Here is a 26,284-nt window from a genome sequence, read left to right as displayed (position 1 = left end):
CGGAACTCCTTAAAAAGGCCTCCCGTGGTGGGAGCTTCGGAGGAATGTCCTTGTTCTATTAGATCCAAGTCTTGGAGCTGCCCGGAAAGCTCCCGCCTTCTTTCTACCAAAGCCAGATTGCGTAACAAGGAAACGGGGCCTCCTCTGAGACCCAAATGCTTTTTCCACATGATTCAACTCAGCCTCGTGGCCCCCAAGGGGAGAGAGAGGCAAGGCAAGTTTTTCCCATCATGTAGGTGATAGTGCTTTAAAAGCCTAAAAGCAATTTACAAATGTAAGGTGTGATTATTATCAAAAATTAAGCTATGCCGAAGGGACAGAACACAAAGCCCGCAGGCCCAGAAAGGACTCAGCCACATGCCTCGGCCAGAGGCAAGATAGCCAGGCGTCCTCCGCTCATTCCCCACTCCCCTAGCTGGGGGCACTGGCCACACACCTTCCCCCTCCTGATACTGGCCCCTGGCAAGGCGAGGACACTTGTCCCACAACAGCTCAGAAGGGAGCAAAGATATTTTAAGCCACCCCAGTAACGGTCCTAACTAAATCCAGCCCCAAACACCTCCCTCTGCCTTTGGTCATCACCGTGGCCCCGGCCCGGCCCGGCCCCTCATTCCAGACACTTCTACCCATTGCTCCTTGGACTGCAGTCCTCTCCCCTCCCTAGCTCACCTCCGTCCACCCTTTCACCAGACTTTCACGGGCAACCACGATGGGGAATGTATTAGTCAGGGTTCTCTAGAGACACAACCAGTAGAACGTGCACGAGATTTAAGGAATTGCTCACGTGATTCCGGAGTTGTAGTCCGTTTGGGCAGCTGTAGCGCGAGACCGTGGACTGCACAGAAATTTTCCTCACAGTTCCAGTCTGGGAAGTCCAAGATCAAGGTGCCGGCAGGTTTGGTGTCCGGTGAAGACTGCTTCCTGGTTCACAGGTGGTGCCTTCTTCCTGAGTCCTCACCTGGCAGAAGGACCAAGGGAGCTTTCTGGGGTCCCTCCTATAGCCGCTAATTCCATTCAGGAGGGCTCCCCGCTCATGTCCTTTGATCTCACAAAGACCCCACCTCCAAATCCCATCACGTTGGGGGTTAGGGTTTTAACATAAGAATTCTGGTGGGACACATTCTGTCTCTGGCAAGGGGGCCGGCCAAGTTCAAAACCTCCAAGGTAGGCTGGCAGGCTGGAGACCCAGGGAGGAGCCCGGTTGCAGGTCAAGTCCGAAGACTTCCGCAGGCAGAATTCCCTCTTGTTCAGGGGAGGTCAGTCTTCTCTCCTCTTCAGGCCTTCAGCTCACTAGATGAAGCCCACCTACATTATGGAGGGCAATTCACTTTCCGTTCGAAGTGTTAATCTCATCTAAAAACAACCTCACAGAAACATCCGGAACAATGAGCACAAAACTGGATGCCTAACTCCAGTCAAGTTGACACATCAGATTAACCCGCACAGGAGCCCAAGTGAAGGACGCTAGGTCTGCTCTCCTTTCAGTCTGTTGGAATCTAGGGAAGGAAAGGCGCCACTGGGCAGGCACTGGGGGCAGTGCCGGGTCAGGGAGAACCTTGGGAGCTCTCAAAGCACGGTGGCCACGGTGGTCCACTCTTTTATACACGAGGCTGTCCTCACCCTGTTTATGTCCCTTTTTACATGCCAGTATTGGGTCTGATCTGAGTATCCCCTGCAGCACTAAACTCTTTAACCGATATATCGTAGAGCCTGCCTCGGGGCAAACTCTGAGCCAGGCACGGGGGTGCCAGTGTGAGCTCGACGAGTTCCTCATCTCTTTGCACAGCCCCAGAAGGCAGGACACCCCTCCCTCTGAGCCAGGGGACTCAGCAAAGTGGGCATCACTGATGCTGGTACGCTCCACTACACAGGAGAATCGGCCACGCAGAGAGGCACAGCGCGTGGGCCCTGGTCACACAGCACGAAGGCGGAGAGAACACCCATGTCCTCCCTGTACAGTCTCCCCGTGGGCCTTGACCTTCCGAGATTCCTCTGGTTTAAGGCAAATGCTCTCTCAATAGCCCCGGAACTCCACCACCCCCTCTGTCTTGCCGTTCAGGGTTCAAGTCATGCTGAATGGATATATATATATATATATATATATATATATACACACACACACACACACACACACATATGTATATATACATATATATACACGTATGTATATATATACATATATTTTTTTTTCTAAACAAGTAATTTCTGCATGCAGTAAAAAGATACACTATCTTCCAAGGGAAATATAAAGAGTTCACAGCCGCTGTCTCCCCAGTTTGCATTTTGCACTGCACCTGATGGGAAGGACAGATAAAGATAATGGGATTTTTTTTTTCTTTCTTCTTTCACCTCCCTCTCTCCCCGGAAGGTGGACGTGTAACAAATTGGATTGTGACTGTGTCTGTCCTTTGTGCTCGGAGCCTGGAGCAGGGCCCAGGGCAGCCAGGCAGGAGCTGGGAGAGAGCGCTCAGAGCTAGCCACTCCCTCTTGGTGCTGTGCGTCGGAATCCCAGGGTCACCTTTCCCCCTCCCCGGTGCCCACCACCTGCCTTCTTCACTCTTCTTTGACACTGCACAGCAATGCTCAGCTGGAGGGACCCCAGAGCCTCTGTGTCCCATACTCAAGAATATCCATTAAGCTTTAGTTCATCTCCTTAATCAAGGAGCAGAACCCAGTCATCTTTTGCCTGCAGCACCCACAGACTTTCCCCAAAAAGCAACAACTAGCCAGAGCCACACGCTTTCTGGTTTCTGGAGGCTTCGAACCTCATGCGCAGGTGGCACAGTCCCACCTGGGAATTTCTTCCTGGAGCACCACATTTCATAGTTCAGTTATTTTCTATCTTAGAACTTGCTCTTACAATAACCAAAATATTATTAATTTTTGTAACAAAACATATTTGGACAGTAACCCCTTCCACCCCCAGGTCAATTTTCCAACCTTGTTGGCAGTGACACTCTGATCCTGTCACGCCCCCTCCCCATTCTGCTCCAATGCATGTTCCCCACGCTGCCGAGTAGCTGGCTGTTGAGGGTCCCAGGGCTCCCTGCCAGGGTTCTCCTTGGGGCTCACCTGTCGACAGGTGTCCAGCAGTCCTCATGTCTCCTCCTCCAGTCCTCTGCTCAGGATCCTGTCTCCGGGGGTGGGGGGGGGGGTAGAGCAGACACTGGGCAGGGTTGGCATGTGCCCCTGGTGAGAGCCTGCCTGTGGCTCCCTGGTTGGGGCAAGGCAGCCTGGGGCGGAAGTACAGGCATCTGCCGGGATGGTCCCTCGTGGGTCAGGAGGGCTGGCTCAGCCAGGACCACTCAGGCTGGTGAGCCTGTCCCTGCTCCCTTGCCTGTCCAGGTTAGCGCTTCCCAAAGCTTCTGTGACAGGTCTGAGGACAAGGGCTGATAGAAAGAACAGAAGGAGGGGGTGGTGGTTGCAAACTTTGAGTCCCCACCTTAAGATAAAATGAAGTGCACACGTGAATATGTGTGTGCATACATCTGTGAGTGTGTGGGTGTGTGTGTGCATACGTGTGCGTATGCCCTCGCCACAGCCCCATGCCACAAAGGCCCAAGCTCCTGCAGGTTTGCATCCCAGGGAGGGGCTGCCTCTCAGCATAGCGCCGGCTGGGACGTGGGGGACCTTCCAGGAGCCAGGCCAGGGATGTGCTTGGGGCCCGGGCCTCCTTCTGGGGCTGTCCTGCAGATGAAGCCCCACTCCTCTATGCTCTGGCTTCTAGCTCATCCCTCAGCCACCTTCTTGAAATTTGGGGGACATGCCATGGTGTTCCCATCTCTTATTCCCAGAGAATTTCCAAGCAGTATGTAGCCTACCTCCCGAACACCCCCTGCGTCTACACCCCAGCCCCCACTGCCTTGGCCAAAGGCAGTCATCCCAACCTCCATGTCCCTCAAGAATTCCCTCCTTCTCAACCACCCCATCTCCCTGGCCCACAGCTCACTGCCAGATGCCTTAGCCTGGCTTGCCAGATCTTTCTTAACCAACTTCTGACTTGCACGTCCCCTCCAGCCTCTCCTTTCTGCTGCCTCCCACTCTGATGCACACTCATGGATCCACATACGTTGTGCCTTTGGACCCCCGAAGCGTCACACCTGCCCACCTTGTCCCTCAACCCTCAGCGCCATGGCCATCCCTGCACCACTCCCCACGAACACTGCTCATTCGCCCCCACACGCAGCCCTGATCCTGGGCCCGTGATTCTGCATGCTCCCTCCCAGCCCTCCGGCCAGGGAGCCCTTCAAGAGCTAGGTGTAGGTACCATGTGCTGCTGGCACAGGGCCTGGCACACGGTGGGTGCTGGGCAGACAGTGCTGGAATAAGTGAGTGTGTCATGAGGCTCTGAGATTTTCTGGATCTGGATTTTCCGCATGGAGGCCACGGGAGATGCCTCTTCCCAGATGTCCTGGTCCAGCGCGTGCCTTGTCTCAGGATTCTCTGGGGCCATCCCCAAGCTCAGCGTCCCCCATCATTTGGTGCCTGGAGGTAGTTTCCAATCTCTCTCTGTGCCCCAAGGGCAGGTGAAGCTGTCTGGAGGCTGGGCTTTCACCTAGAGGACACTGGCTGTCACATCACCCCTCAGCTGCTCTAGTGGGGTCACCTCATACATATATAGCAAGGTGTGGACACAAAAGAGGGATATTTTTAGTGTTGTTTTAATAGGCAAGACAGAAGGAGCCTGTCTGGTGAAGGGGTTGCTGAACTTGGGATTGGGAAGCTGGGTTCTATTGATTTTCGTTACTGTCATTAAAAGTAAGCATATGTTGAATACGCACCAGCACACAGAGTGCAAAATGAGATATGCCCTTGCTCAGGGGCCTCCTGGGCTGACCGAAAAGCCGCACACACCACCAAGGGCACCAGGCCACTATCCTTCAGATCTGAAGGTGGCAGGTCTGCCTGACCTTGATCCAGTCCAGCCTGCTCTCGGGTTCCTCCTGTCAGGCAGGGATGAGATTTCCAGAAGCCAGAGATGCCCTGTGAAGGATGGATGGCTCCCAAGACAGGGAGAAGTCAGACACTTTGGTCCTTGACCTTGTCCCTTCCTGGTCCTGGCATGGCTCAGCAGTGCTCCCAGGCTCATGCCCCTGGTAAGCCAAGGTCACGAAGCAGAGCCAGAGCATTCCAGAAAGCTGAGCCCATGTCCACTATTTTGATTTTCTTGAGACATGCCATGATGAGTCTGTGGAGAACAGAGCCCATAGCTGGTCTGGTTGAGGGGTTTCAGGAAAGGAAGGAAAGTATAACTCAGAAGCAGAAGTGTATTCAGGCCAACAGGTCATACTGAGGACCCTGGCAGAGAAGAGTGAGTTTCGGGGGTGAGTCTCCGTGTTAGCCCATTCCAGTTATCCAGTGCCAGGAACCCCGTGCCTTCCTGCTACACTGTCATGCCCCCCCCTCCACCGACCCTGGGTCCGCTCAGCAAGCACCCCATGGCCTTGCTTCCTCCCTGCAGGGCCCAGGGATGGGGCTGCCAACAGCTGCTGGCCCTTCTCATATTTCAGGAAGAAGAGCAAACCCAGTGTTTCTGTATGAGGCAATGAGAGTACTAGGCTCCAGAAACCTAAAAGCAGGGGGCTGAGAGTTCTCCTCCTGGACCGCAGCTCACTATCTCCATCTTGGTACCTGGGGGAATATTCCTGACTTGTGGGGATTACAGCTCAGGGCTCCAGGCCTGCCAGCTCACACCCTCCCCCACATCCTGACCCTTGGCTGACCCATCCATGTGACGGGTGCCATGCTACTGGGCCCTGAGCCATGTCCATGTTCGCGGAACACCTAGAGCATCGGGGAGGGGGTATTCTGTTCCTCTGTGTCACTGTCTCCAGGTGACCTCGTCCAGTGTCCTGCCCAGAGAAGGAGCCCAGTGAGTGCCCCAGGGAAGAGAACTCAGCGGGTTATCAGAAGGAGCAGTGGCCTGGGGGTGGGGACCTCTGCATCTGTCTTCCCAACCTGTTTCTTTTATTTCCTGGTCATGAAATTGGAAGGATGAGCGATGCTAATTTAAGACAACTTTCCTTCTGGCACTGGCCGCGCCCGGTCGTGTATCTGAGGAGTTCAGATCGTTGGCCCAGGTTGCTAACAGATAAAGTTCACCGTTCACCTCTGCCTGCTACTCTCTGCCTGCCCACTGTGAGCACCAACATACAGGCAGAAAATTCTCTTATACTGCTTGGAAAATAGGCCACCATCACTCACTCACTCACTCTTCTCCTTCCTTCCTTCACTTATTCATTATTCCTTTAATAAATACTCATCAAGTACTTGCTGTGTCCCTGGTGCCAGACCAACACTGCAGCAGGCATCTAGCAACATTGAATTTTTGCACTCCCAAGGACAAGCCATCATTCCTTGACTGCCCTGGGGGAAGCATGGCCATACTCTGCCCTACTTTTTTCAGTTGGGGACAGAGAAACAGACTGATTTTCACTTGCTTACATAATTATTGGACATGACTCAGAACTAAGGCTGCTGAGTACAGCCACACAGGCTGCGCACTGCACAATTTCAGGGGAGTTTTGCAACAGGGAAGCCTGACACCGGGCTCCAAAATCAGTCACCAGCAGTCATTTCTCAGTCCAGCAAGCTGTGTGGCTTGCTCTGATCCCACTGAGTGGCGCTACAACTCCCACAGCAAGCAGTGCCGGTGTGGCTGCTAAACCAGAAAGCTGGTCCGCAACTAGTCCCGGCAAAAAGTCCACAGCCACTTCAGTGGAGGAGACTTCCTTTTCCCTTGGGCCCAGCCAGTGGGCGTAACATCCAGAGCTCTTGCCCTGCTTTTCCTCCAGCCCCCATGTGGGGAGCGGTGCCCCCACGCTATCTCTGTACTACCCCCACCACGCAGCCTCTGACCTACTGGCTCTGATGCTATTCACCCAGCAAGCGGAAGAGACCCAAGAGCCTTCGCCTTTGAGGGTCGGCTGTGGGACCGGGCCACAGCATGCCACTGCCGTATTCCTTGGCCCCAGGCTGGCCTTTACCCGGAGTCGGCTTGTACCACAGATCAGCTGACGACCGTGGCCAGACAGGCCACGTCTTTTGTCCCACCGCTCACAAACACCTGCATCCCTCCATACCTACAGAAAATGAAAACAAAAGCAAAAAGCACAATAAACCCAACACTGCCGCCTCGGTGCCGCAGTGAGGCCTCGTGCCTTTAATGTCCTACCCGACCTGCCCCAAGGCCCTAATCAGTGCGATCGATTCCAGCCAGGCTGTCCTGCAGGGCTGAATGACCGGCAGCCCCCGTGGACTGAGCGAGGCCCCTTCACTGCAGGGAACACGCACGGTATTCGTGTGTTTTTGTTCCTGGGACAGACCGACATTGCAGGAAGCTTTAAACCAGACAGAGGCAAGCCCGGGACCTGGAGCCGGGACTGTGGGGCTGGGAGCCACTCTGCGGCTCCTCAGGGCAGGCATCTCCCTTCCTGGGCCCGGTTCCCATCAGCAACACTGGCACTACCGAGGGCACGAGGCAGGGAGGCATCGGGGCCCTCCGTGCTACCGAGGTGGCCCATCTCGGGCCCACCGCTTAGCCTTATGGGGGCGGGGGGACTAGCGTGGGTGGGGGCAGATTCGGAATCGAGTCAGCACAGACCACAGGAACAGACATGGTGGGGTGAGGCAAGGATGTGGGCTGACTCGGGCCAGAACCCCACTGCGCTCTGTGAATCCCGGGGCTCCTGCACGGTTCAGAAGTCCCGGAGTCTGCGCGGATTGCCTGGAAGCCGGATTCGGGGCTTGCTGGCTGCGATGCCTGTGAATCCATTTGAATTTAAAAGGCTGTTTTTCTTCGCTGGTGTGTGTGTGTGAGCATATGTGCGTGTGTGGGTGTGCACGTGCCTCTGCACTGGAGGGCTGGCGTGTGCCTGGCACGCACCTGGGGCCCCATGTGCGTACATGTGAAGACTGGAGAGTGCAGGTCTTCATCTCCGTGTGGTTTGTACCACCGGGGGGGGGGGGGGCGGGGTGACAGCAGTGGGGCTGATGAGAAACAGTCTCCTGCTTCCCCCTGTGGGATCCAGCAGACAGCCTTTGCACTGTGGGCATCTGGGTCCTTGAGCAGACCGTCTGGCTAGAACTGTATACCTACAGCATCAAATAATTGGGCATTGGCTAGATAGCAAGATGTCGTCATCCACCTCAACTCTGTGGGGCTGGAGCTGATCCTGGGCGCGAGAACAGGTTTTGCAGGCCTCTCCACACACGGTCACCCAGCCTCCCTGCCAAGGGTGACCGACCTGCCAGCTTTCAGGTGCAGGACGTGCCCCCAGAACTGGACCAGGGTGCACAGAGCCTCAACCTGCAGGCTTGATCTCATTTGCTCCAAGACCTTGCAACCAAGCCAGCGAGCCTTTGGTGCTGATCATGCCGCCTTGTGTTTGCGTAGCGCTTTCTTAAGTGCTTTGACCTGCCCTATCCACCCAGCCAGTACTTACTAAGCATCTACTTGCGATGTGGCCACTCACGGGGACAGATGGTGTTGTCCCGCTTGTGTCCCATAGTCCGTTGGGATGAGGACCAGAGCTGGGACTCAGGGCCCCTCTGCACTGAGAGCCTGTCCCTGCTCCTGAGGGAGCATCTGCTAGCACCCGTCTGTCCTTGGATGCATGCTCCAGATGGCAGAGGATAGCTGCCCGCACGGGGGCCCTCGGGATCCCTGCAAGAGGGGCCCCAGGGCCTCCCTGAAATACAACTGCTCTCCCTGCAGAGTGGCGACAAGGAAGCGGGGCGAGGATGATCCTGCAGGATGAAGACATCACCACCAAAATTGAGAATGACTGGAAGAGACTGAACACCCTGGCCCATTACCAGGTGGGGGGACCGTGCTGGAGGAGCGGGGCTCACTAGCCCTCCAAGTCTCCGGCCTTCAATAACAGGCTCCCCCAGAGGCTGGACACCAAGCTGCCCATCCACCTCTCAGCCAGCACTTCTGATCCCTTAGTGACCCAGGGAAACTTGATGTCCTCTAGCCAGGGAACCTTGACCTCTCTGGAGACAGGATCCCAACATACGTGCTTCTGGCAGGATGTGGGCAAGTCCCTGAGAAAAGGTCCTTTCTTGGATGTTCCCTGGGGCGTGAGGCCGGGCACCCTGCCAGGGAAGCATCAGGAAGGAGGGTGCTGGTGAGAAGCTCTTGCCAGAGCTGCTCCAAGAGGGACCTGTTGTATAGGTCACTACTTAGTGTTCAGGTCTGTCATGTGGCATCAAAACCAAGCCGACAGCCTCCAAAGTCCCCCGGTCCTCTGTGAGCTCTGACTGCCCTGAAGCCCAAGTGAATTCTGATTGTCCTTATTTCCTAAGGTGGCAGAGTCTCTGTGCCCAGGCTCTCAGAAGCCTTTTTCCTGCAGGTGCCGGACGGTTCTGTGGTGGCTTTAGTGTCCAAACAGGTGACAGCCTACAATGCAGTGAACAACTCCACCGTCTCCAGGACCTCGGCGAGTAAATACGGTGAGTTCTCCGAATCATCCCGGGGCAGAGAGGATGCCCAAGCCTGTCGTGGTGATGGTCACAACGGCAGCACGCCTGAAAGGCATCGGAGACCTGGATAGGAGGCAGGCAGGCTGACCATCGCTGGGGGGAGCCTGAGCGGGGAGGAGTCTCCCCATTCTGGAACTCTGATGCAGGAACGGGACCTTCATCCTTGAAAACAGGAAGAAAATCTAACCTTCACGAGCACCTTACAGTCTACACGGTGCTTTCACTTTTGTGATATGCATTATTGCACGTCATGTTCATAACAATCAGTGAATTAAATAATTATTATTTTCCCCTATTATGCAGATCAGCAAATTATAACTCAGACACCCAGAAGCTAAGCAACGTGTAAAGGTCACACTGTTAGGAGGCAGTTGAGGGAAGGTGCAGACCCAGGTCTGTGGTTCTGCGGCGGGTGGGGGAGAGGGTGCTGGAGGCGGGCTGGGAGCCCCCAGTGCAGCCCCATTCCGCCTCCACCTGTGTGCTCTGGGCCCAGCTGCCTGACCACTCTAAGGCCTGGTCTGCCCAGCAAGATGGGGAATGAAAAAGTTACTGACTTCACGGGATCAGGGTGAAAAATAAGTAGCAGAGCCAGCAGCGCCCGCACACAGTAGGACCCTCCTCTTTCCTGCTCCACCCCCACCCCACCACACCCACACGTCGGCAAGCCCGTGGGAAGGACTGGCCCCGGCCAGACACAGGATGCTGGGAGGCAGGTGACAGGCGATAACTCAGCTGGTCAACAGTCAACGAAGGGAACGGGCTGCCCACTCTTAACGTTCCTCCTTAACTGGCCACATGGAACACATCCTGAGACATCACCTCAGAGCTCTCGCAAGGAACAGTGTTAACAACAGACAGCCTTCTTTTCTTAGAAATTGAGTAATTAAGGGCTGGGGAGATGCAAGTACAGGAGGGCGAGGAATCCCTGTGGGTGAGGTATCCCTGGAGGGCTTCCTGGATGTGGCGGGGAAAGCATCCCGGTTCCAGGGAATGGTTGCTTGCGAGGCACCAGGCCCTTGCAGGAAGGATCACACAGCCCTGGCCATGGCTGCAAGGGGGGCTGGGGGGGTGTACTGTGGGTGACAGGACGGCCTCACACGCATGGGGTCACTGCATTGGCAGAAAACATGATGCGGCACACGGGCAGCCCCGACAGCCTCCGCTCGCGCACACCCATGATCACCCCCGACCTGGAGAGCGGGGTGAAGATGTGGCACCTGGTGAAGAACCATGAGCACGGGGACCAGAAGGAGGGTGACCGGGGGAGCAAGATGGTGTCCGAGATCTATCTGACACGTCTCCTGGCCACAAAGGTAGGGGACTTCACACAGGGCTGGGGCACACGTGGGGAAGGGGGAGGAACCTCATCACTGCACAGAAGGGTCAGAGCCGGCAGGTACCTAGCGTTTGTGCTAGGACCCCTCTGTTACCCACTCCGCCCCGGGACTCTGCCAGCACAGAACCTCAGAACCCTCCTCAACCATGCTGATGACTGGACTTAAGGAGGGCTTCCTCTGCCAACAATACGGTTTGGTTTAATGCCCTCCGGTGCCCCAGCAGGCCCCACCCAGACATCTCTGCTGGGATGGAGGCTAAAGCTTCATGTCCATCTTCTCTTCTCTGTTCTCAGATACAGAGACACTAGTCACATCTGTCCATGCTCTTCGGCCATGCCCCACGAGAGAATGACTCCTTCTCACGGGTGTCATATACCACCCCTAGGGAGGGACATGGGGGCTCCATCGGTGACTTTCCAGGCTGTATTTCCAATCCCGCTTCTGGGGACACGGTGTGCCTATGGTTAGCCTTTCAGTCGTGCAGCTGGCCTCTGCCCTGCTCTAGGCAAAGCCAAGAGAGTGTGTGTCACTAGCCAGTGAGGAATGCCTCAACCAGACCGGCAGACCGCGTTTGTCTGCCGTGACCCAGTGAGTTGTTCATTAGCTTGCGTGAAAGGGGCTACAGTAACACCACTGAAGGGCGTGAAACCCACCCGCATTTAACCCATCCGCGTTGGCGGATGAAGGTCTCCTTAGGTCCAATCATCAGCGTTCTGTCTGTTTTGCACGTGCAGGGGAGAGTTCAAACTGTTAGAGACAGAGGAAGCCAGTGGGGGTATAATGCTCGAGCTCACCGTATTTCCACCCCCCGGGGCGGGCCAGGCTGCATGCCGTCCTCCCTTCCCCTCCCCCCCGTCCACTGGCAGATCTCACAACCCGGCCCTAGAGCTCCCTGGGCAGAGCTGTGTCTGAACCCCTCCCCATCCATGCACAGGGCACCCTGCAGAAGTTTGTGGATGACCTCTTCGAGACCATCTTCAGCACGGCACACCGGGGCTCCGCCCTGCCCCTGGCCATCAAGTACATGTTCGACTTCCTAGACGAGCAAGCCGACAAACATGGCATTCATGACCCCCACGTCCGCCACACCTGGAAGAGCAACTGGTGAGTGCGGCCGTGGCCCCCCTGCACCCCTCAGAGCGGGCGGGCTCCGAGCCTCCCCACCCTCTCCTGTCTCAGCGCTCACCTCCGCTCTCACCTCTCCCGACACTGAGTGCGCTGACACTATCGGGCCCAGCCCCCGGCCTCAGTGGGTGATGGACAGGCAGGGAGCTGGTTGGACAGGGAGGCCAGTGCAATGGGAGAAGATCCATGAGGGCAACCAACCCTAAAAGGCAGCACCTAACAGTGACTGTCATGCAGTCATCTAGGTGAACAAAATGTATTTCTGTTCTATTCAAGAAGCCAGACTCCTCTTCCAAACTCCCTGAAGGGAAGAGACCTTCCTGTCTGTGCTCTGGCCATCTCTGAGACAGTAAGACAGCCGGGTTCTCTGAGTCCTGACACTCTAGGGGTCTCCACTGTGGTCCATGTCTCTGTAACACCTATGCCCCTCTCTCTTCGCACGGCATGCTCTGGGTTTCCGTCTGCAGCTGCAAGGTTAGACATCAGTATTCAGCACTTGGCGTGGAGCCTTGAACAAAGCCGTGGCTCAGTATATATTGATAACGAGGCCAGGCCAAGGCAGTCTCTACTCGAGGGCTCTACCTCGGGCAAGGCCGGCTTGTATCTAGTCCCATCCATTCCAGAATCGCCTCCCTGTAGCTTTTTAAACAGCCCCTGTCCCAGGTCGTCGTTCCCCAGATCATTCTTCCAAGGCAGCCCAACCAGCAGCTCCGGACTGCTGGGAGGGGCCCGGCACCGGGGGCACAACCAGGCATGCCGACAGCCAGCCCGTGGCCCCAGACCAGACAGATGACAGGAGAAGTCAGAAGTGGCGCTTACAGCCTTATTTCATGTCATCTGCTCTGGCTTCTCATCGCTCTCACCTGAAGATTAGTGCTGTCTCTGCCGAAATTGGAAAAGCCGGCAGGCAGGAACAGAAGTTTGGACCGCGCACTAAGGAGTTGGGTTTACTCCCACATTAATTTCGGGTGAGAGAGGATCTTCCACTGTAGAGTTCTTGCAACCTTTTCGAAACAGACTCCAAGAATCTGGATTCCTCATTCAGGGCGGGAGCACGCAGCGGAGCCTCTTCCCTGTGGAAGGGCCTGCCAGGCGTGGTGGGTCTCCGTGCCCACCTCTGGCTCAGACCGCATTGAATTCTGCCCATCCTTCGACCCTGACCCTTCCGAGCTGTTCCAAGGGCCGTGTCGCTGGCCTACCCAATCTGCTTCCCTCTGGCAGGGAGCCTGCCTTAGTGACCCCCTCATCTGAATGTCAGCAGCCTTCACGACACATGACATGCTCCGCCCTGCCTGGCTCTTGGTGCTCCTGGCTGGGGAGAGGCAGTATTTCCCAGACACTCCTACCCACCCTCCTAGGGCAGTGCAAGCAGACATCCCTGAGATGGTGTCTAAGCCATTTGGTTTCGGCCCATACCTCCTGCTGGGGTAAGGCCACCTCCAAGGCTGCCATAATGCCCTTGGCGTGGGGCCGGCCTTCCCTTCGCACCGGCTCTCCCCAGTACCCTGCCGTCCTCACCAGGAACTCCAGGCCAGGACCAGAGCCAGCAGCATGCTCTGGTTCTTGCTCCAAAGGACGTACGCCCCCGACCCTGCTCGCTTCCCTGGACAAGAAGCAGTTCCTCCGGGAACTGGGACATCTGCATGCGGACTTAGAGTTCCTTGTCCCCAAGTGAAAAATGATGACTTCTTTTTTCCCAGCCAAAGTTGTAACTCACCTTTTCGCCCCCTGCCCCCCTTCCTCGACAACCCCCCTACCTTTTCTCTTTGAAATAAACCTCCTGCTCATTTAGCCTGAGTGGCTGCAATCAACCAGAGATTAGTGCCACCACTAATGTTAATAATATGCTAATATTTCATTAGGCAGGAGCCTCGGTGTGGTGCCCTGGCTTCCCGGTTTGATTTGCTTGTCAGCACAGCCGGCTGAAGCAAGGAGAGCGTTGGGAGAAACAACAGCGTGTTGGACAGAGACACCCCCGTGTCCCCTCTTCTGAGTGGGACTTCCAGAAACAGGAAGGCGTGGGCAGGTGTGACAGCCCTTGATCCAGAGCTCCGACCCTAGCTGCCGTGGTCTCCCCGGGCACCCACAAGGACCCTGTCCTTCACCGCGTGTCGCCATTTTCTGTGCTATCCCTTTATTTCCTATTCCCTATTTCCTAGGCTGAGACGAGCGCCGCTTAACATGGTCAGAGCTCAGCACCGCCTGCCCAAGCTCCGCACCACACACTCTGTGGGAAGGGAACACTTGTTGATTGATGCGCAGTCTTGAATAGGCGGTCTTTGTGTCTCTTAGCATTTGTCATGGCCGCTGGAAGAGATGATAGATAGAAACATCGTGCTCGCCGTATTGAAGGAAGTAGTTCAAAGAGTTTAAGTTCTAAGAGACAAGCCAAACACACAGGAGCACTGTAACTACTCCCAGCAATGAGGACAGCAGCCAAAACACTAAAACTCAGGGCAAAAAGCAGGTGGTGAGCAGGTAGGGGCAGAGGGAGGGAAAGAGGCATGCCTTTGCTTGGTGCCGCCCTGCTTCCTAACCTGCACCTCGGGGTGGGGGCTGCATGGAAGCCCCGGAACAGGGGAGCCAGCAGAGGGCGGCCTGCTCCCGATGCCCCGGGACCCTTTCTGGCAATACGGATGGTGACTTGCTGTTACCAGGTCACACTGCATGGTTTTTCCCCTCTTTGTCTTGCTTCAGCTGATTCCTCTCCAGGCTTCCTCCAGCTAAGGAACACCAGTGCATCTCTAAAATTTAGACTATCAAGTGTCTTTTCCTCTGCAAAGACTTTCTGGATGCTTCTCTCTGAGTAGACTGGATGACACCTCCCTATGTCCCACATCAGACCCTATGTGTTCCTGGGTTCTAGCACTGATAGTTCTCAGAGCACTTGATGACATGTCTGATGCCCATGAACCCACTAGAGTGCAGGCTTCTTGGGGGCAGAAGGATGTGCCTTAGTCACACTGTATCTCCAGGTGCCAGCCTAGCTCTGGGTATGCAGTAGGTGCTAAGTGCAAGAAAGTGGGGGGGGGGCACGAGGGAGCGGCTGAAGGGCTGTGAATGTGGGTTTCTGTGAATGCCAGCCCCGAGAGGAGGAATCAGTTAGCTACACTTAAAGAGCCCAGCCCAGGGCCTGCACCATGTGGGATCAGTCTGATACTCCCAGGCAGGGAGAACCGATGTGCCTTCTTCCAAGTCATACAGTGGACAGCAGAGAATAAGACACAAAGTCTATATTCCAGGTTATTCTTTACAGTCTGCCACCTGGAGAGGCCTTGTATCCAGCATAGGGGGCAGACAATGGACTAGAGTCAGAAATTCCATCCTGGCCACCTCCGAGCCCCCAGCCCTGGGCTACCAGGGAAGGCTGCAGTCCCACAGTGCAGGCCGGGCATCAAGCCCTCTCCGGAGCCGTCAGCATTTTAGCTGTGGGCAGATTATTCAGCCTTGCTGACCCTCGGCTTCCTGTCAGGTAAGTCAGAAGCACAGGCTTTGCCTAAGAACGGCGGGTTTCCAGCCTTTTCTCTTTATCCAGAGAACTCTCCGGGCTACACCACAGCCCCCCGCCCTAGGTTCTCTGACCGTCTGCCTCTTCCCTCCGCACAGCCTGCCCCTGCGGTTTTGGGTCAACATGATCAAGAACCCGCAGTTTGTGTTCGACATCCATAAGAACAGCATCACGGACGCCTGCCTCTCCGTGGTGGCCCAGACCTTCATGGACTCCTGCTCCACGTCCGAGCACCGGCTGGGCAAGGACTCCCCCTCCAACAAGCTGCTCTACGCCAAGGACATCCCCAGCTACAAGAACTGGGTAGAGAGGTGAGTGCTGGGCCTGGGAGCCAAGGTAGGGCCCCTTGCTGCAGCAAAACTACTGCCCTTGATGTGGGGTTCCGTCCCCTCCAGAATGGGCTGGTCCTTACAGACGGGTCATTCACAACGCCTGATCCTGTGGTTGCGATGCCCACACCCCCACGGGCCCAGTGGTACTGTCCGCTGAACAAGACCCCAGGGATCCTGGCCGGAGGTCGCCACTGGGCTCTGCTTCCCTGCATGGAGGGCCCCAGATCTTGCGTGGCTGAAATGCCTTCAGGCCCAGGAAGGAAATACAGCTCCTGCTCTAATCCCCACCTGAACAAAACAAAACCAACCAACCTTCGAGGGACTAAATGACATCTGGCACAGAAATTCTGGAGTCTTCTACCCATCTGCCCCTGTCCACCCGGCAAGTCTCCCTACGTCCAGCAGGGATGTCATTGTCACTCTGACACTTCTCACTGCCCCAGTCCCTCGACTCCACCAAGATGAGCTCTTGACACCCCATGCCCCACAGTGTTTTCTCAGCCTTCGTAGCCCTGATCTGATCATTGTCTCATGCAATGCCCTGTGACTCGAGAGCCCGTCTTGGGAAGCTGGGGAGCCCGTCTTCGTGCACAGTGAACTCCTGGTAAAGAACTTCAATGGTTTGTCTGGGCCAGTCAGCACCACATACCAAGCACCTGAGCTAGGCAACCAGCCAAAGCTTTATTTATTCACGCTAGTAACTCTGGGATATAAGAGGACAGGATTATAACCTCATTTTCTGCCCATGAAAGTGAAGAAATATACATTGAGCATAGCTAAGTAATCAGCCCAAGATGACTTCATTGGCCAAAATGAGAGTTGACTCCCACACTCAGCTGACTCCCACATCACTTTTCTGCTATTTATGATACTTTTTGGGTAACATATACAGTGCCCCTGTGTGAATTAGGGAGAGTGCCCTTTCCTGCTGGAGGATGTAACCCCAGGACAGGGTGCATGGTTTGTTGAGTGATGGTCTGCTTGTCAGCCCAAGCACCTTTGTGCAGTGAACAACCTGTACAACTCCACATGGTAGTCCTGATTTTAAAGTCCCTTTCTCTTTTTACCATGTGGCTTAATAATAAAAAACCTGGAGCAAAGCTCAGATTTGGTGCCTTTCTTAAGAGTAAAGGATACCAGAAATTGTTCTGGACTTAGTTCTGGAGACAAAATGAACAGTATCATTTCACCCATGGCAAAGAGACCATCTCCATCTTCATACTTGAAAACTGCCTTCTCTTGTAAGGAGGGAATAACTGAAGGGGCGTGGAGTCCCGGCCACCCCAGCAACATAGCTCTGCTAAAAGGGACTGCATTTTGTTCTTCCTCCCTACCTTGTTCTTTGAGCTCCTCCCCACCCCTCCCTGCTGACGCATGTGGTGGGCATCCCTGTTGGCCAACAGAGAGGGAGCTCTCTTGTCCTTGTTTCAGATTATGTCTGAGCCTCAAGGAGAGGCTCTCACCTCCCTCATGTAGATAGATGGGGGCTCATTCTTCTGACAGTAGAGCTGCGAGAAACAAGCCGTCCTGTGTGGTCCCCGGCTCTTCAGCAAAGAGAAGGAGGAAAAAGGCGGCAGCTGGCCTGGGGGACCTGGAAACTGGTGTGACGGCACCGTGCTGGGACCTCAGGCAGGGAGCAAGGAAGCAGGGATGTGGGGGACTGAGGGCAGTGCTGAGACATGCAGAGAGGGCTCTCCCCAGAACACAGTTCGCAAGACAGGGGCGAGAAGGACGCATGCGCGGGGCTAATGGCCTTCCTGCTGCTCGGCGCTAAATGAAATCCGTGCCATGCAGCTGCTACAGGTCAGGAGGAACCCTGGTCCATGGGGTTATTTTTAGGAGTGGCTCGATGGTTTCCATTTCTTATCCCACTAGTTTCTTAGCAACCACTGGCACTCCCGGAACAGTCATCTTTCACTAGCTTGAGATCCCACCCAAACCCTGCTCCTCTCGTTCTGGGATGAGGTACAGAGACAGAGCGATTAGGAGACAGTGTGAGCAGGTCTGGAGATCGAGTCTAGAATGCTTCTCCGTTTGGTGATGGATGGACTGATTCCACGGTCACTGCCTGAGGAGCCTGGCATCTGAACTTGTCGGCTGGCTGGAAGGTGAAGCCTAGACGCACAGAACTCGCTCGTGGCCCACAGGGAGCCCGGTCTCCCCCCTCAGCCTAGCCAGGGCACCAGCAGCCTGCAGTCCAGAAGAATGATGGTAGAACCCAACGCCTTGGGGCCAGGGCTCTCCCACTTGTGATGTCACTGCCTGAGCCTGCAGACAGCCCGCCTAGGACTCAGGCTTAGTGACCCGCTGTGATAGACGGCACCCTACACACATTTGAGGAGGGCCTTGTGTCCCATCCCAGCTAAGAAGCAGGGTTTACCCCGGCTGGTCTCCTCTACAGAGCAGGTAGGAAGCATGTGGATTCCGGAGGCTTCACTGACTCTGTTGGTTGAACAACCTAGATCATTCTATCACACCTATGCCGGCTTGTAGCTCCTAGAACTTCTTCATCTGCCCATCCTCCCCCAATTCTGTCCTCCCATCCCATTCTTCCTCCTCTCCCATCCCTGTCTCCAAATACCTTGCAGTGCTAATGGTCCGTGGCCCCACTGGAGTCTCCCAGTCTCTGCTGCCTCCACCAAAGTATTCGGGGTTTTGGTTATGGCCACCTCTGGAGAAGGGGAGAAGGATCTCTTGGTTCAATCAACCACTACACTCATCTTAGCAGAACTCACCGATGTTGTCACCATGAACAGTGTGTCCTGAGCAGTCGTAGTTTCTGTTTCTTTAGCAAGAGCAGTAAAATGATGTTAGGTGGTGATTTCCTCTCGTTTTCAGTTGAAAGAGCGTCAAGGTCATTCCTCTCGCAGCATGAGCTGCTCTCACCTGCGCTCAAGTGCAGGTGCGTCCAGGTAGGAATGAGTGGAGTGGCACCACTACTGGCCCGCTGGACAGGGGTGTGCCACACGTTCGGATATCATCTATCATGTATCACAGCACGAGAAAGGTTAAGAATCTTGAATATTTAAAAATGCCCCCTAAGGAAACCATCCATTCAAAATATAAAACTGTGACAGCTCACCCTGGGAGCAATAGTGGAGGTGAAGTATAGACATTTCATTAACTTATTCATCAATCCATGGGTCAAACATTTACGGTCTCCATCAGGAGTGTATGGGACCCTCAGGATACATTACACTTGATCCTTCCCTTGTGGCTCTCGTGGTCTAGGAAGGCACGTGGGTCTCCACGGTGGTCTCCCCATGGACAGGTGTTCCACAACCCCATGAGCTGTAACAGGGAGGCTCCGGGAGCGAAAGCCTGGTTCCGCTGGGCCCGGAGAGGTCACAGAATGGTTCTCAGAGGAAGAGACTCTGGTGTAGGGCCTTGCAAGCCAAGCGTCTGTACAACAGAGCATCAAGCTCTAAGCATTTTTCACGTCTACATCTTCATCCTTGAGGCGTTTGAAGGGATGACAAAACTCTCTTCTTCTAAGAGTTCAGGGCATCGGAGACCACTTCTGCGATCACTAGAGCCATCGTAACGGCAGAGATGAAACACCCACCATCACACACTGGGCCCATCCCCCAGAAGCCCACAAACCTACACTGCTACAGACTGGTCGACAGCAGGAAATTCAGCATTCTGGGGCCCTGTCTTTAGAGCAGCTCCCCAGGGACCACATGGGTACTGGCATCCCATCCGGTAGGAGCAAAGTCAGCAAGGAACGCTAGGGAGGGCCAGTGGCAGGACCCAGCCCTCCTCAGCAGGCGTGGCCTTGGCTGGCCAGCTAGAGGCGGGTCTTGGGGGACCTTCAGAGCACCAGTCCCTTCTGAAGGGGCTCACCTGCAGGCAGAAATCCCACGGAAGGAAGTTCAAGTACAGAAGCCTGGGCTGACTTTTCCCTTCCTCGCTGCACAGCCCACTGATAAGAACACTTTTGTGAAGTTCATTAATGGGGCATAATTGCATTCTTCACAATCAATAAGCCTTCTCCGTGGCGGAGCCCAGCGCAAGGCCAGCCCAGCGGGAGTCAAGAAGGAAGCAATTGCCCATTAGCCAGGGGATCCAGGGTGAGGTCATTATCAGGCTCAAGGGGTGCTGGCAAGGCCGGGGGTGGGGGGCACAGCCCTGAAGGGGAGTGAGGAGAGGTCAAAGCAGGTTCAGCATGCCCCACTGGGGGACCGGACCCAGCTAGCCCCAGGCAGGGCTGGGGTCAAGAACCGGACAGATTGTCAGCCAGACCCCAAGCCCCACCTCATCCAGGAAATAGAGCTGCCCCTGGCAACTCGGCTCACTTGTTCTGAACTTGCCAAAGGTGAGGACGTGTAGTTGATCTATTCATGGACTAGTGTGTGGCTACAGACGTGCCCAGGTCCAGTGGAGGGGCCTCAGCATGGAGGCAACAGGAGAGAGACTGGTCTGCTGATGTGGACACAACCTTGATGTCGGAATAAGGTAGAGCATGTCCAGGTGGGCCGCCACCCGTTTCTTCCGCTGGAAAGGTTGGAAGCCCTGCCTTCTCCCCACTCCACTCCCACCCCCTTCCTCCCTCTCTTTCTCACCCACAAACACACTTTCTAGATATTCTCTTTGGAGAAATGGCCTGGGCGTCTAGCACACACGGAGACAAGCCATGTTGAACAGACAGGCGCTGGGTACCTGCTAGTTCCATGGAGACAGCGGTCCCTAACCGGGGCTCTGGTGCACTGCAGGGACCATAAAGGCTACAGTAGGAGCCTGGCCGCTACGTGCCAAGAGCCTGACAGGCCATCCACGTACCCATGAGGGGTTTCACGAGCAGGTGACTGAAATGGCAGGAGTCTTTGCATCTGATGACAGTCCTGTCCTGTCGGTGAGGACCTGCGGTTTTTCATCCCGGTCAGTCTCTCTGACCACCCACAGGTGACAGAGTGTCACTGTCGGGAGAGAGCTGCGGACCCGGGTGTTGTAGCGCCGTGCCTGGTCGCTGGCGGTGGAGAAGCCAGCGAGGTTACCAGGTCACGGTTTCCACCAATGGGACCTGACCACGCAGCCCGATGAGCACATTTAGCTCGGCAGGCGTGGGATCCACGAGGAGACAACGGCACACATCTCTTTGGGAGGGGTGAGGTCAGGAGCCACCCCTGCAACCCTGGGTCTCCACTATAAAATGGAACACTGGCATTTACTGCCTTCCAGAAAGAGTGCCAATGAGTCGAGTCTCTCGCTGGAACATTTATACCTGGAAGGTCATTAAATCACCCAGGACCCTGAGGAAGCTGAGGGTGTGGAGGGGTGGGCCGCGGGCCGGGAAGAGAGTGGGCTCTTGTCCGAAGGAGCGATGGAGCCACGAGGCCACAGGACAGGAAACGGGGGGCTCTGAACATGAGGCGGCCAGGGGGACGGACGGCCCCACCCCGGAGGAAGGTTGTGAAGGATGAAGTCCGGGTGAGGCCAGGGGCAGGACGGCTTCATCGGAGCCCCCCGGCTCCTCTGAGAAAGGCCATTTCATTAAGCTCTTGTCGCTGGGCCCAGACCTCCCGCCAAAATGCAATCAGCTCAACAAAGCAGTTGGCGAGTGTGTCTGTGTGGGGCCGGGTTTCTGAGGTCGAGGAGGCACCCTCCGGCCGGCCCCTCCCTTTGCCAGAGCGTGGGGATTTCATCTCCTTCCCTCTGCCTCCCTCGGAAGGTTTCCGGAACGACAGGTCTGCAGTCACAGTGAGGCTGCGGCTCGGGGCAGGGCGGCCATCACAGGCCTCGGCAGCCCAGAAACGCTCTGGCAGCAAATTGAGCTGTCATTCCCCCGCAGACCCTTGAGCATGATTGCTGGAGCAACACACAAGTGCCCCCTGTGTCGGCCTGTCACCCGACTCCTGGGCAGGGATGGGGGGAGGCGGGGGGACAGCACAGGACTTCTGCATTCACGGTGGGTGCCCTGAGGGACCCGGGCTGGGAGTGACACAAGGCCAAGGGGCCGGGGGTGAGTCTCTGAGGATGCCCCTACCCTCGCCTGATCAAGCCCTGGGTTCAGGGAACTCCAGAGGCCTGTCATGGGCACCTGCGCATACACAGGTGAGACAGGGCCTCGCCTAAAACTCTGTGCCCCGGATGCTTCACTTGCCTCAGCCTAGTCCCCGTCCCCGGCGACTGTCCCAGGTTCTGTTCCCTCCTCTGTTCCAGGTTCTCAGGCTTGCTTTCCCCAGCTCTGAAGCCCTAGGCATTCAGCGCAGGCTGAGCTGGGGTGACCAGGACTCCTGGGGTGCCCCCAATGCCCTGATGTCCTCCTGCTTTTGTGGGTTCCTGGCCCCTTTCACACGGCCCACAGCCAGCCAGCATGTGGGGAGGGGGCCGTGGCTATCTTTGGGGCACCGGGGCCCTTCCGTTCCTCATTAGGAAACTGTGCAGCTCCCCTCTGGCAGAGGAGTTGGGGTTTGCTGCATAAAATGTCAAATTGCACAAATTAAAAATGTAAATGCTGGCATCTAATTAACCAGTTGACAGCGGTGCACAGCTGCAAGTGACAGTGACTGATTGCCTTCTGCCAGCCTCTCCCCAAGCAGCCCCAGCCCCGCCCTCCTCCCGGGTGACCCCAAGGGAGGGGAGGGCATCGAGGCAGAGCAACTGTGTGGAAGAGCCTTCGGGCCCTGTGGAGGGCAGCATTTGCATCTGCAGGAGGGGTCAGAGGGACAGAGACGGACTGGACGCTCTTCGGTAGCCAAGAACAAGGCCGACTCAGGGGACAGCTTCTCCATACTCCTGCTCCCAGCCCTATTCATCCTCTGGCCATATCAGCGTCATGTCCCTTCCCTCTGTGCCCCCTGTACCCACAGCTGCCGAGGGCTCTCCCGGGCCAGACCCAGAAGCACAGGTGGGAGAGAGCTCCCCATGGTCCCCTGGGGACCATGCCTTGCCATCCACTGGCCCCAAACATCGTGCTGGGAGTTCCCATCTCTCCTCTACTCTCTATGCATGGCTCCAGCTCCTTTCTTCCCCTCTCCCTCCCCTGGCAGGTACTACTCGGACATCGGGAAGATGCCAGCCATCAGCGACCAGGACATGAACGCGTACCTGGCGGAGCAGTCCCGGATGCACATGAATGAATTCAATGCCATGAGTGCGCTCTCGGAGATCTTCTCCTACGTGGGCAAGTACAGCGAGGAGGTGAGCCTGCTCATCCTGTGTGGGGAAGGACGGGGTACAGAAGGACATCTCCCTGCCTGTAGCAGCCTCTGTGCACAAGAGCACCAGGCATGAACCCCAGACAACCCCCCACCGCTGCTGGGAAAACTCCCTGCCACCTTGGACTTGGGGGCTGTGCTCCGTAGAACGGGGACTGTAGAAGTGTCCCAGTCTGTTAATTCTGCCTTAATCCCTAGTCTCAGATATTTAGAGAAAGTATCTGTTTCTTTCTTTTTCCTTTTCAAATTCTTATTTCTTCCTTGCTTGTCCCTCTCTTTTATTTTTCCCTTTTTTCTCTCTGATCTAATTCTCTTTAAATAAGCAGTTTCCCCCTCCCATGGCAGGCTGTATGGTATGGTGGGGTGGGAGAAGAGGGGACAGGGGAGGGGAGGATGGCAACAGATATAGAACAGAGCAGAATGGGATCTATTTACCTGTTCCCAGGTGGAAAGCCTCCCCTGGGGTCATGGCCACGGCAGACACTGCCTTCTCCCTGGCCAGTAGGGAGGTGCTTATGGGAAGTCTCTTTGTCACGCAGATTAAGCCCAAGTGGGTTCAGAACCTAGGCTCCCCATGTCTGAGCAGCAGCATAACCTCTCCTCCTTGAGTGCAAGGTAGTAATAGGAGCCAAAGCCAGTGTCTCCTGTTCTCTGCCTCCTCCTGACTCATCACTGAGAGTCTAGGAGCCCCAGCAGGCCAGCGGCAGCGTCATGCTGCAAACCTCAGGTGAAGGGGAAGCCAGCTGTGGCTTCCTTGGGGTTGGGGGGCCCGAGACACCAGCCTGCGGGCCAGTGCTGGTCCAGGGCCAGGTTTTCCCCTGTCCGTGGCCACATGAGAGAAGTAAGGATGACATGGAATGTGCCAGCACGGGGTACAATGGCCTCATCTTGGAAGCACTGCCCTTTAGTCTACAAGGACACTCATCTACCCTTGAAAATGTCCCTTCCTCATGAAATGTCAGTGCCAGTAACTGGTGGTTCTTGGCCAGCGAAGAAGTTGGCGACTCCATCTTGGTCTCCCCAGTTAAATACCCGTGAAGCGGACCAGCAAACCCAAAGCTCGCAGAGCCTCCTCTTTGCCTCCCGCTCACCTGCCTAGAAACTGGCAGGTCTGTTACTCAGTCCCACATCGCCAGAGTCTGAATCAAATTCTCATCTCTTTTCCCTCACGACCTCACCGTCATTGTCCTCCACCAACCATCTGATCTCAGAAAGGGCTCTGGCAGGCATGATCACTTGATGATCACTCAGACATGATCACCGCTGATGACCAGGAAAGCACGAGATAGAACTCTCGGAGGGTATTTGTTCATTAACATGCAAGTGAAGCCAAATGGCTTCCTCAGTGTGGGCTCTCGGGGGCTGGTGGGGGAAGATATTCTGTTGTAGGAGGGAGGGGTGGGATTTCTTAGTATCTGTGAGGCCACATTCCCCAGACACCCTGGGGTGCCACCCTTCAGGTGGGAGCGGGACTGTGTGCTTGCTTACCCCGGGGGGCCCAGCACATTGTTGCACGGGGGTGTCTGCCCACCGCCAGCTGCCAAACGCGGGCAGCAGAGGGCACGCATTTAATCGGACACGCTGAGGTGAGTGCGACCCCCGTGCACATTGACCCCAGGGTACCCACACACCGCACCTCACACCCGAGCACCCCCACGCCTCTCCACCAGTAGGCCGGGCTGCCCGCAGACCCAGTGGCTTCATGTGCGCATCTTTGTGTGCACGTGGCTTCCGCAGCCCGGCCACACTCGCCCTGTGTGTGCACACCCTAAGAACAGAGACCTGGATGCACAAACCAGTAACCTCCCCGTTCTCCGCCCTTCCACAGATCCTCGGACCTCTGGACCACGACGACCAGTGTGGAAAGCAGAAACTGGCCTACAAACTAGAACAAGTCATAACCCTCATGAGCTTAGACAGCTGAGAACCGTCCTTCCAGGGCCCCTGGGGGGAGGGACACACCAAGCCGTGCCTCAGTCTAGATTATCATCTTTACCAAGTGCAAGTTCCAACTGGCGTCAGCAGCATCCCCTGAGCAGCGCTGTCTCCCTCCGCCTCTTTCTGTCTCTCCCTCCTCCCTGCCTCTCTTCTCTCTCTGGGGTTCTGCCAGGGCGATCAAACCAGGCCACCGCCCCTCAGCAAGTCCCAGAGGGCCAGGCTCACATGGGGACCCGGCCAGAAGATGACAGAGGGGCTCTCTCTCCCGGCTGACCGCAGACATCAGCAGCGGGCCCGAGGATGGAGGACAAGCCACGGAGAGCGGATGCTCCTCCACCTCCCACGCTGGGCCGAACTTTGGTCTAGGGAAGCGCAATGAGCTCAGTATTATCTTCATTGGGAAGACGTCACCTGGCTCTCTTCTGTGCCCCGTTTTCATCTCCAAGGGGATCCACCAGGATGTGGTCCTGTTGCAAGTGTGAGAAGAAAGGCCACAGCTCCTGCACATGGCAGATGGGGGTTGGGAGAGGGGAGTTGGGAGGTGTTTTTCGAGCTGCCTCTCACCTGTTGGGTTGGCATCCGGAGGCTACCTTTCCCCCTGCGGGCTTCTTGGAGTCCTTCCAAGTGCTCCTTGGGACCTGCCTGCTCCAGCCCCTCCCCAGCCTGTGGAAAGCCAGACAGGAGACACAGCTACAGGCCACCGCAGACACCCTCCTGACCTTCTAGTCTGGCTCCGAGCAACAGAAACATCCCATGGAGGAGGAGAAAGGGAAAGAGAGTCGCACCCACCCTGGAAGCAGAATGTGTTGTTTTCATTCACCCCCAGACGCAAATGAAGCACGTCCATAGTCCTAGGCCTCATCCATTGCCAGATCCTCGATGCTGTCTAGAGAAAGTACCGGCATCCTCCTCGGTCGGCGGCGCTCATCTAGGGTCAGTGGAAAACGCAGAGTACATCCAGGAGATCCTACCTCCGGCTGCCTTCACTGGCTCCATCCCCAGCACCCCTCCTGAGAACTCTATAGAAGGCTGGGGCGGACAGCCGAGCCCCTGTCCCCCTGCAGAGCCCTATGCCATTGCTATGCAGATGACTTTGTCACTGGACTGTCCAGACCTCCTTGGCAATGACTCCTTTACCATCTGCTGCCTCTTTAGTCACTGCCTTTGCCTCACCTCTTCCCCAGTCATCACAGAAAGAACCACACTCAAGCCCAGCCCCACGGAGACAAACCAAAACGCCAGCCACACTCAGCCCCCAGCTCGCCATGTCTGGGAGGGACCAAGGACTCAAGCTGAAGGACCTAGCCGACAACGTAAGAAGAGACATACAGCGGACCTCGGCCCTGGCATCTGTCTCTCCACCTGTCCTTCCATCTCTGGATCTCTCATTTCAGGCAA

The 26,284-nt window shown here is 56.0% G+C and overlaps 1 protein-coding gene across 1 annotated transcript in view; it reads left to right on the top strand.

The window, feature by feature from the left end:
* The window catches only part of PLXNA4 (plexin A4), a gene marked incomplete at both ends in the record, with an annotated part of 353,784 nt that extends 328,912 nt beyond the window's left edge, over positions 1–24,872 (top strand). Inside the window, 7 exons of the mRNA XM_080819151.1 lie at positions 8,717–8,820; positions 9,357–9,456; positions 10,609–10,799; positions 11,758–11,927; positions 15,555–15,767; positions 22,781–22,931; positions 24,777–24,872. Of these exons, the coding sequence (XP_080675277.1) occupies positions 8,717–8,820; positions 9,357–9,456; positions 10,609–10,799; positions 11,758–11,927; positions 15,555–15,767; positions 22,781–22,931; positions 24,777–24,872 (1,025 nt within the window). The remainder of the gene's footprint in view (positions 1–8,716; positions 8,821–9,356; positions 9,457–10,608; positions 10,800–11,757; positions 11,928–15,554; positions 15,768–22,780; positions 22,932–24,776) is intronic.
* Between the last annotated feature and the right edge of the window lie 1,412 nt (positions 24,873–26,284).

This window comes from Martes martes (assembly GCF_963455335.1).
Source record: "Martes martes genome assembly, chromosome: 11".
Taxonomy (NCBI): domain Eukaryota; kingdom Metazoa; phylum Chordata; class Mammalia; order Carnivora; family Mustelidae; genus Martes; species Martes martes.
Note: the sequence above shows the minus strand (reverse complement) of the source record. Positions and strands in the feature narration are given on the sequence as shown.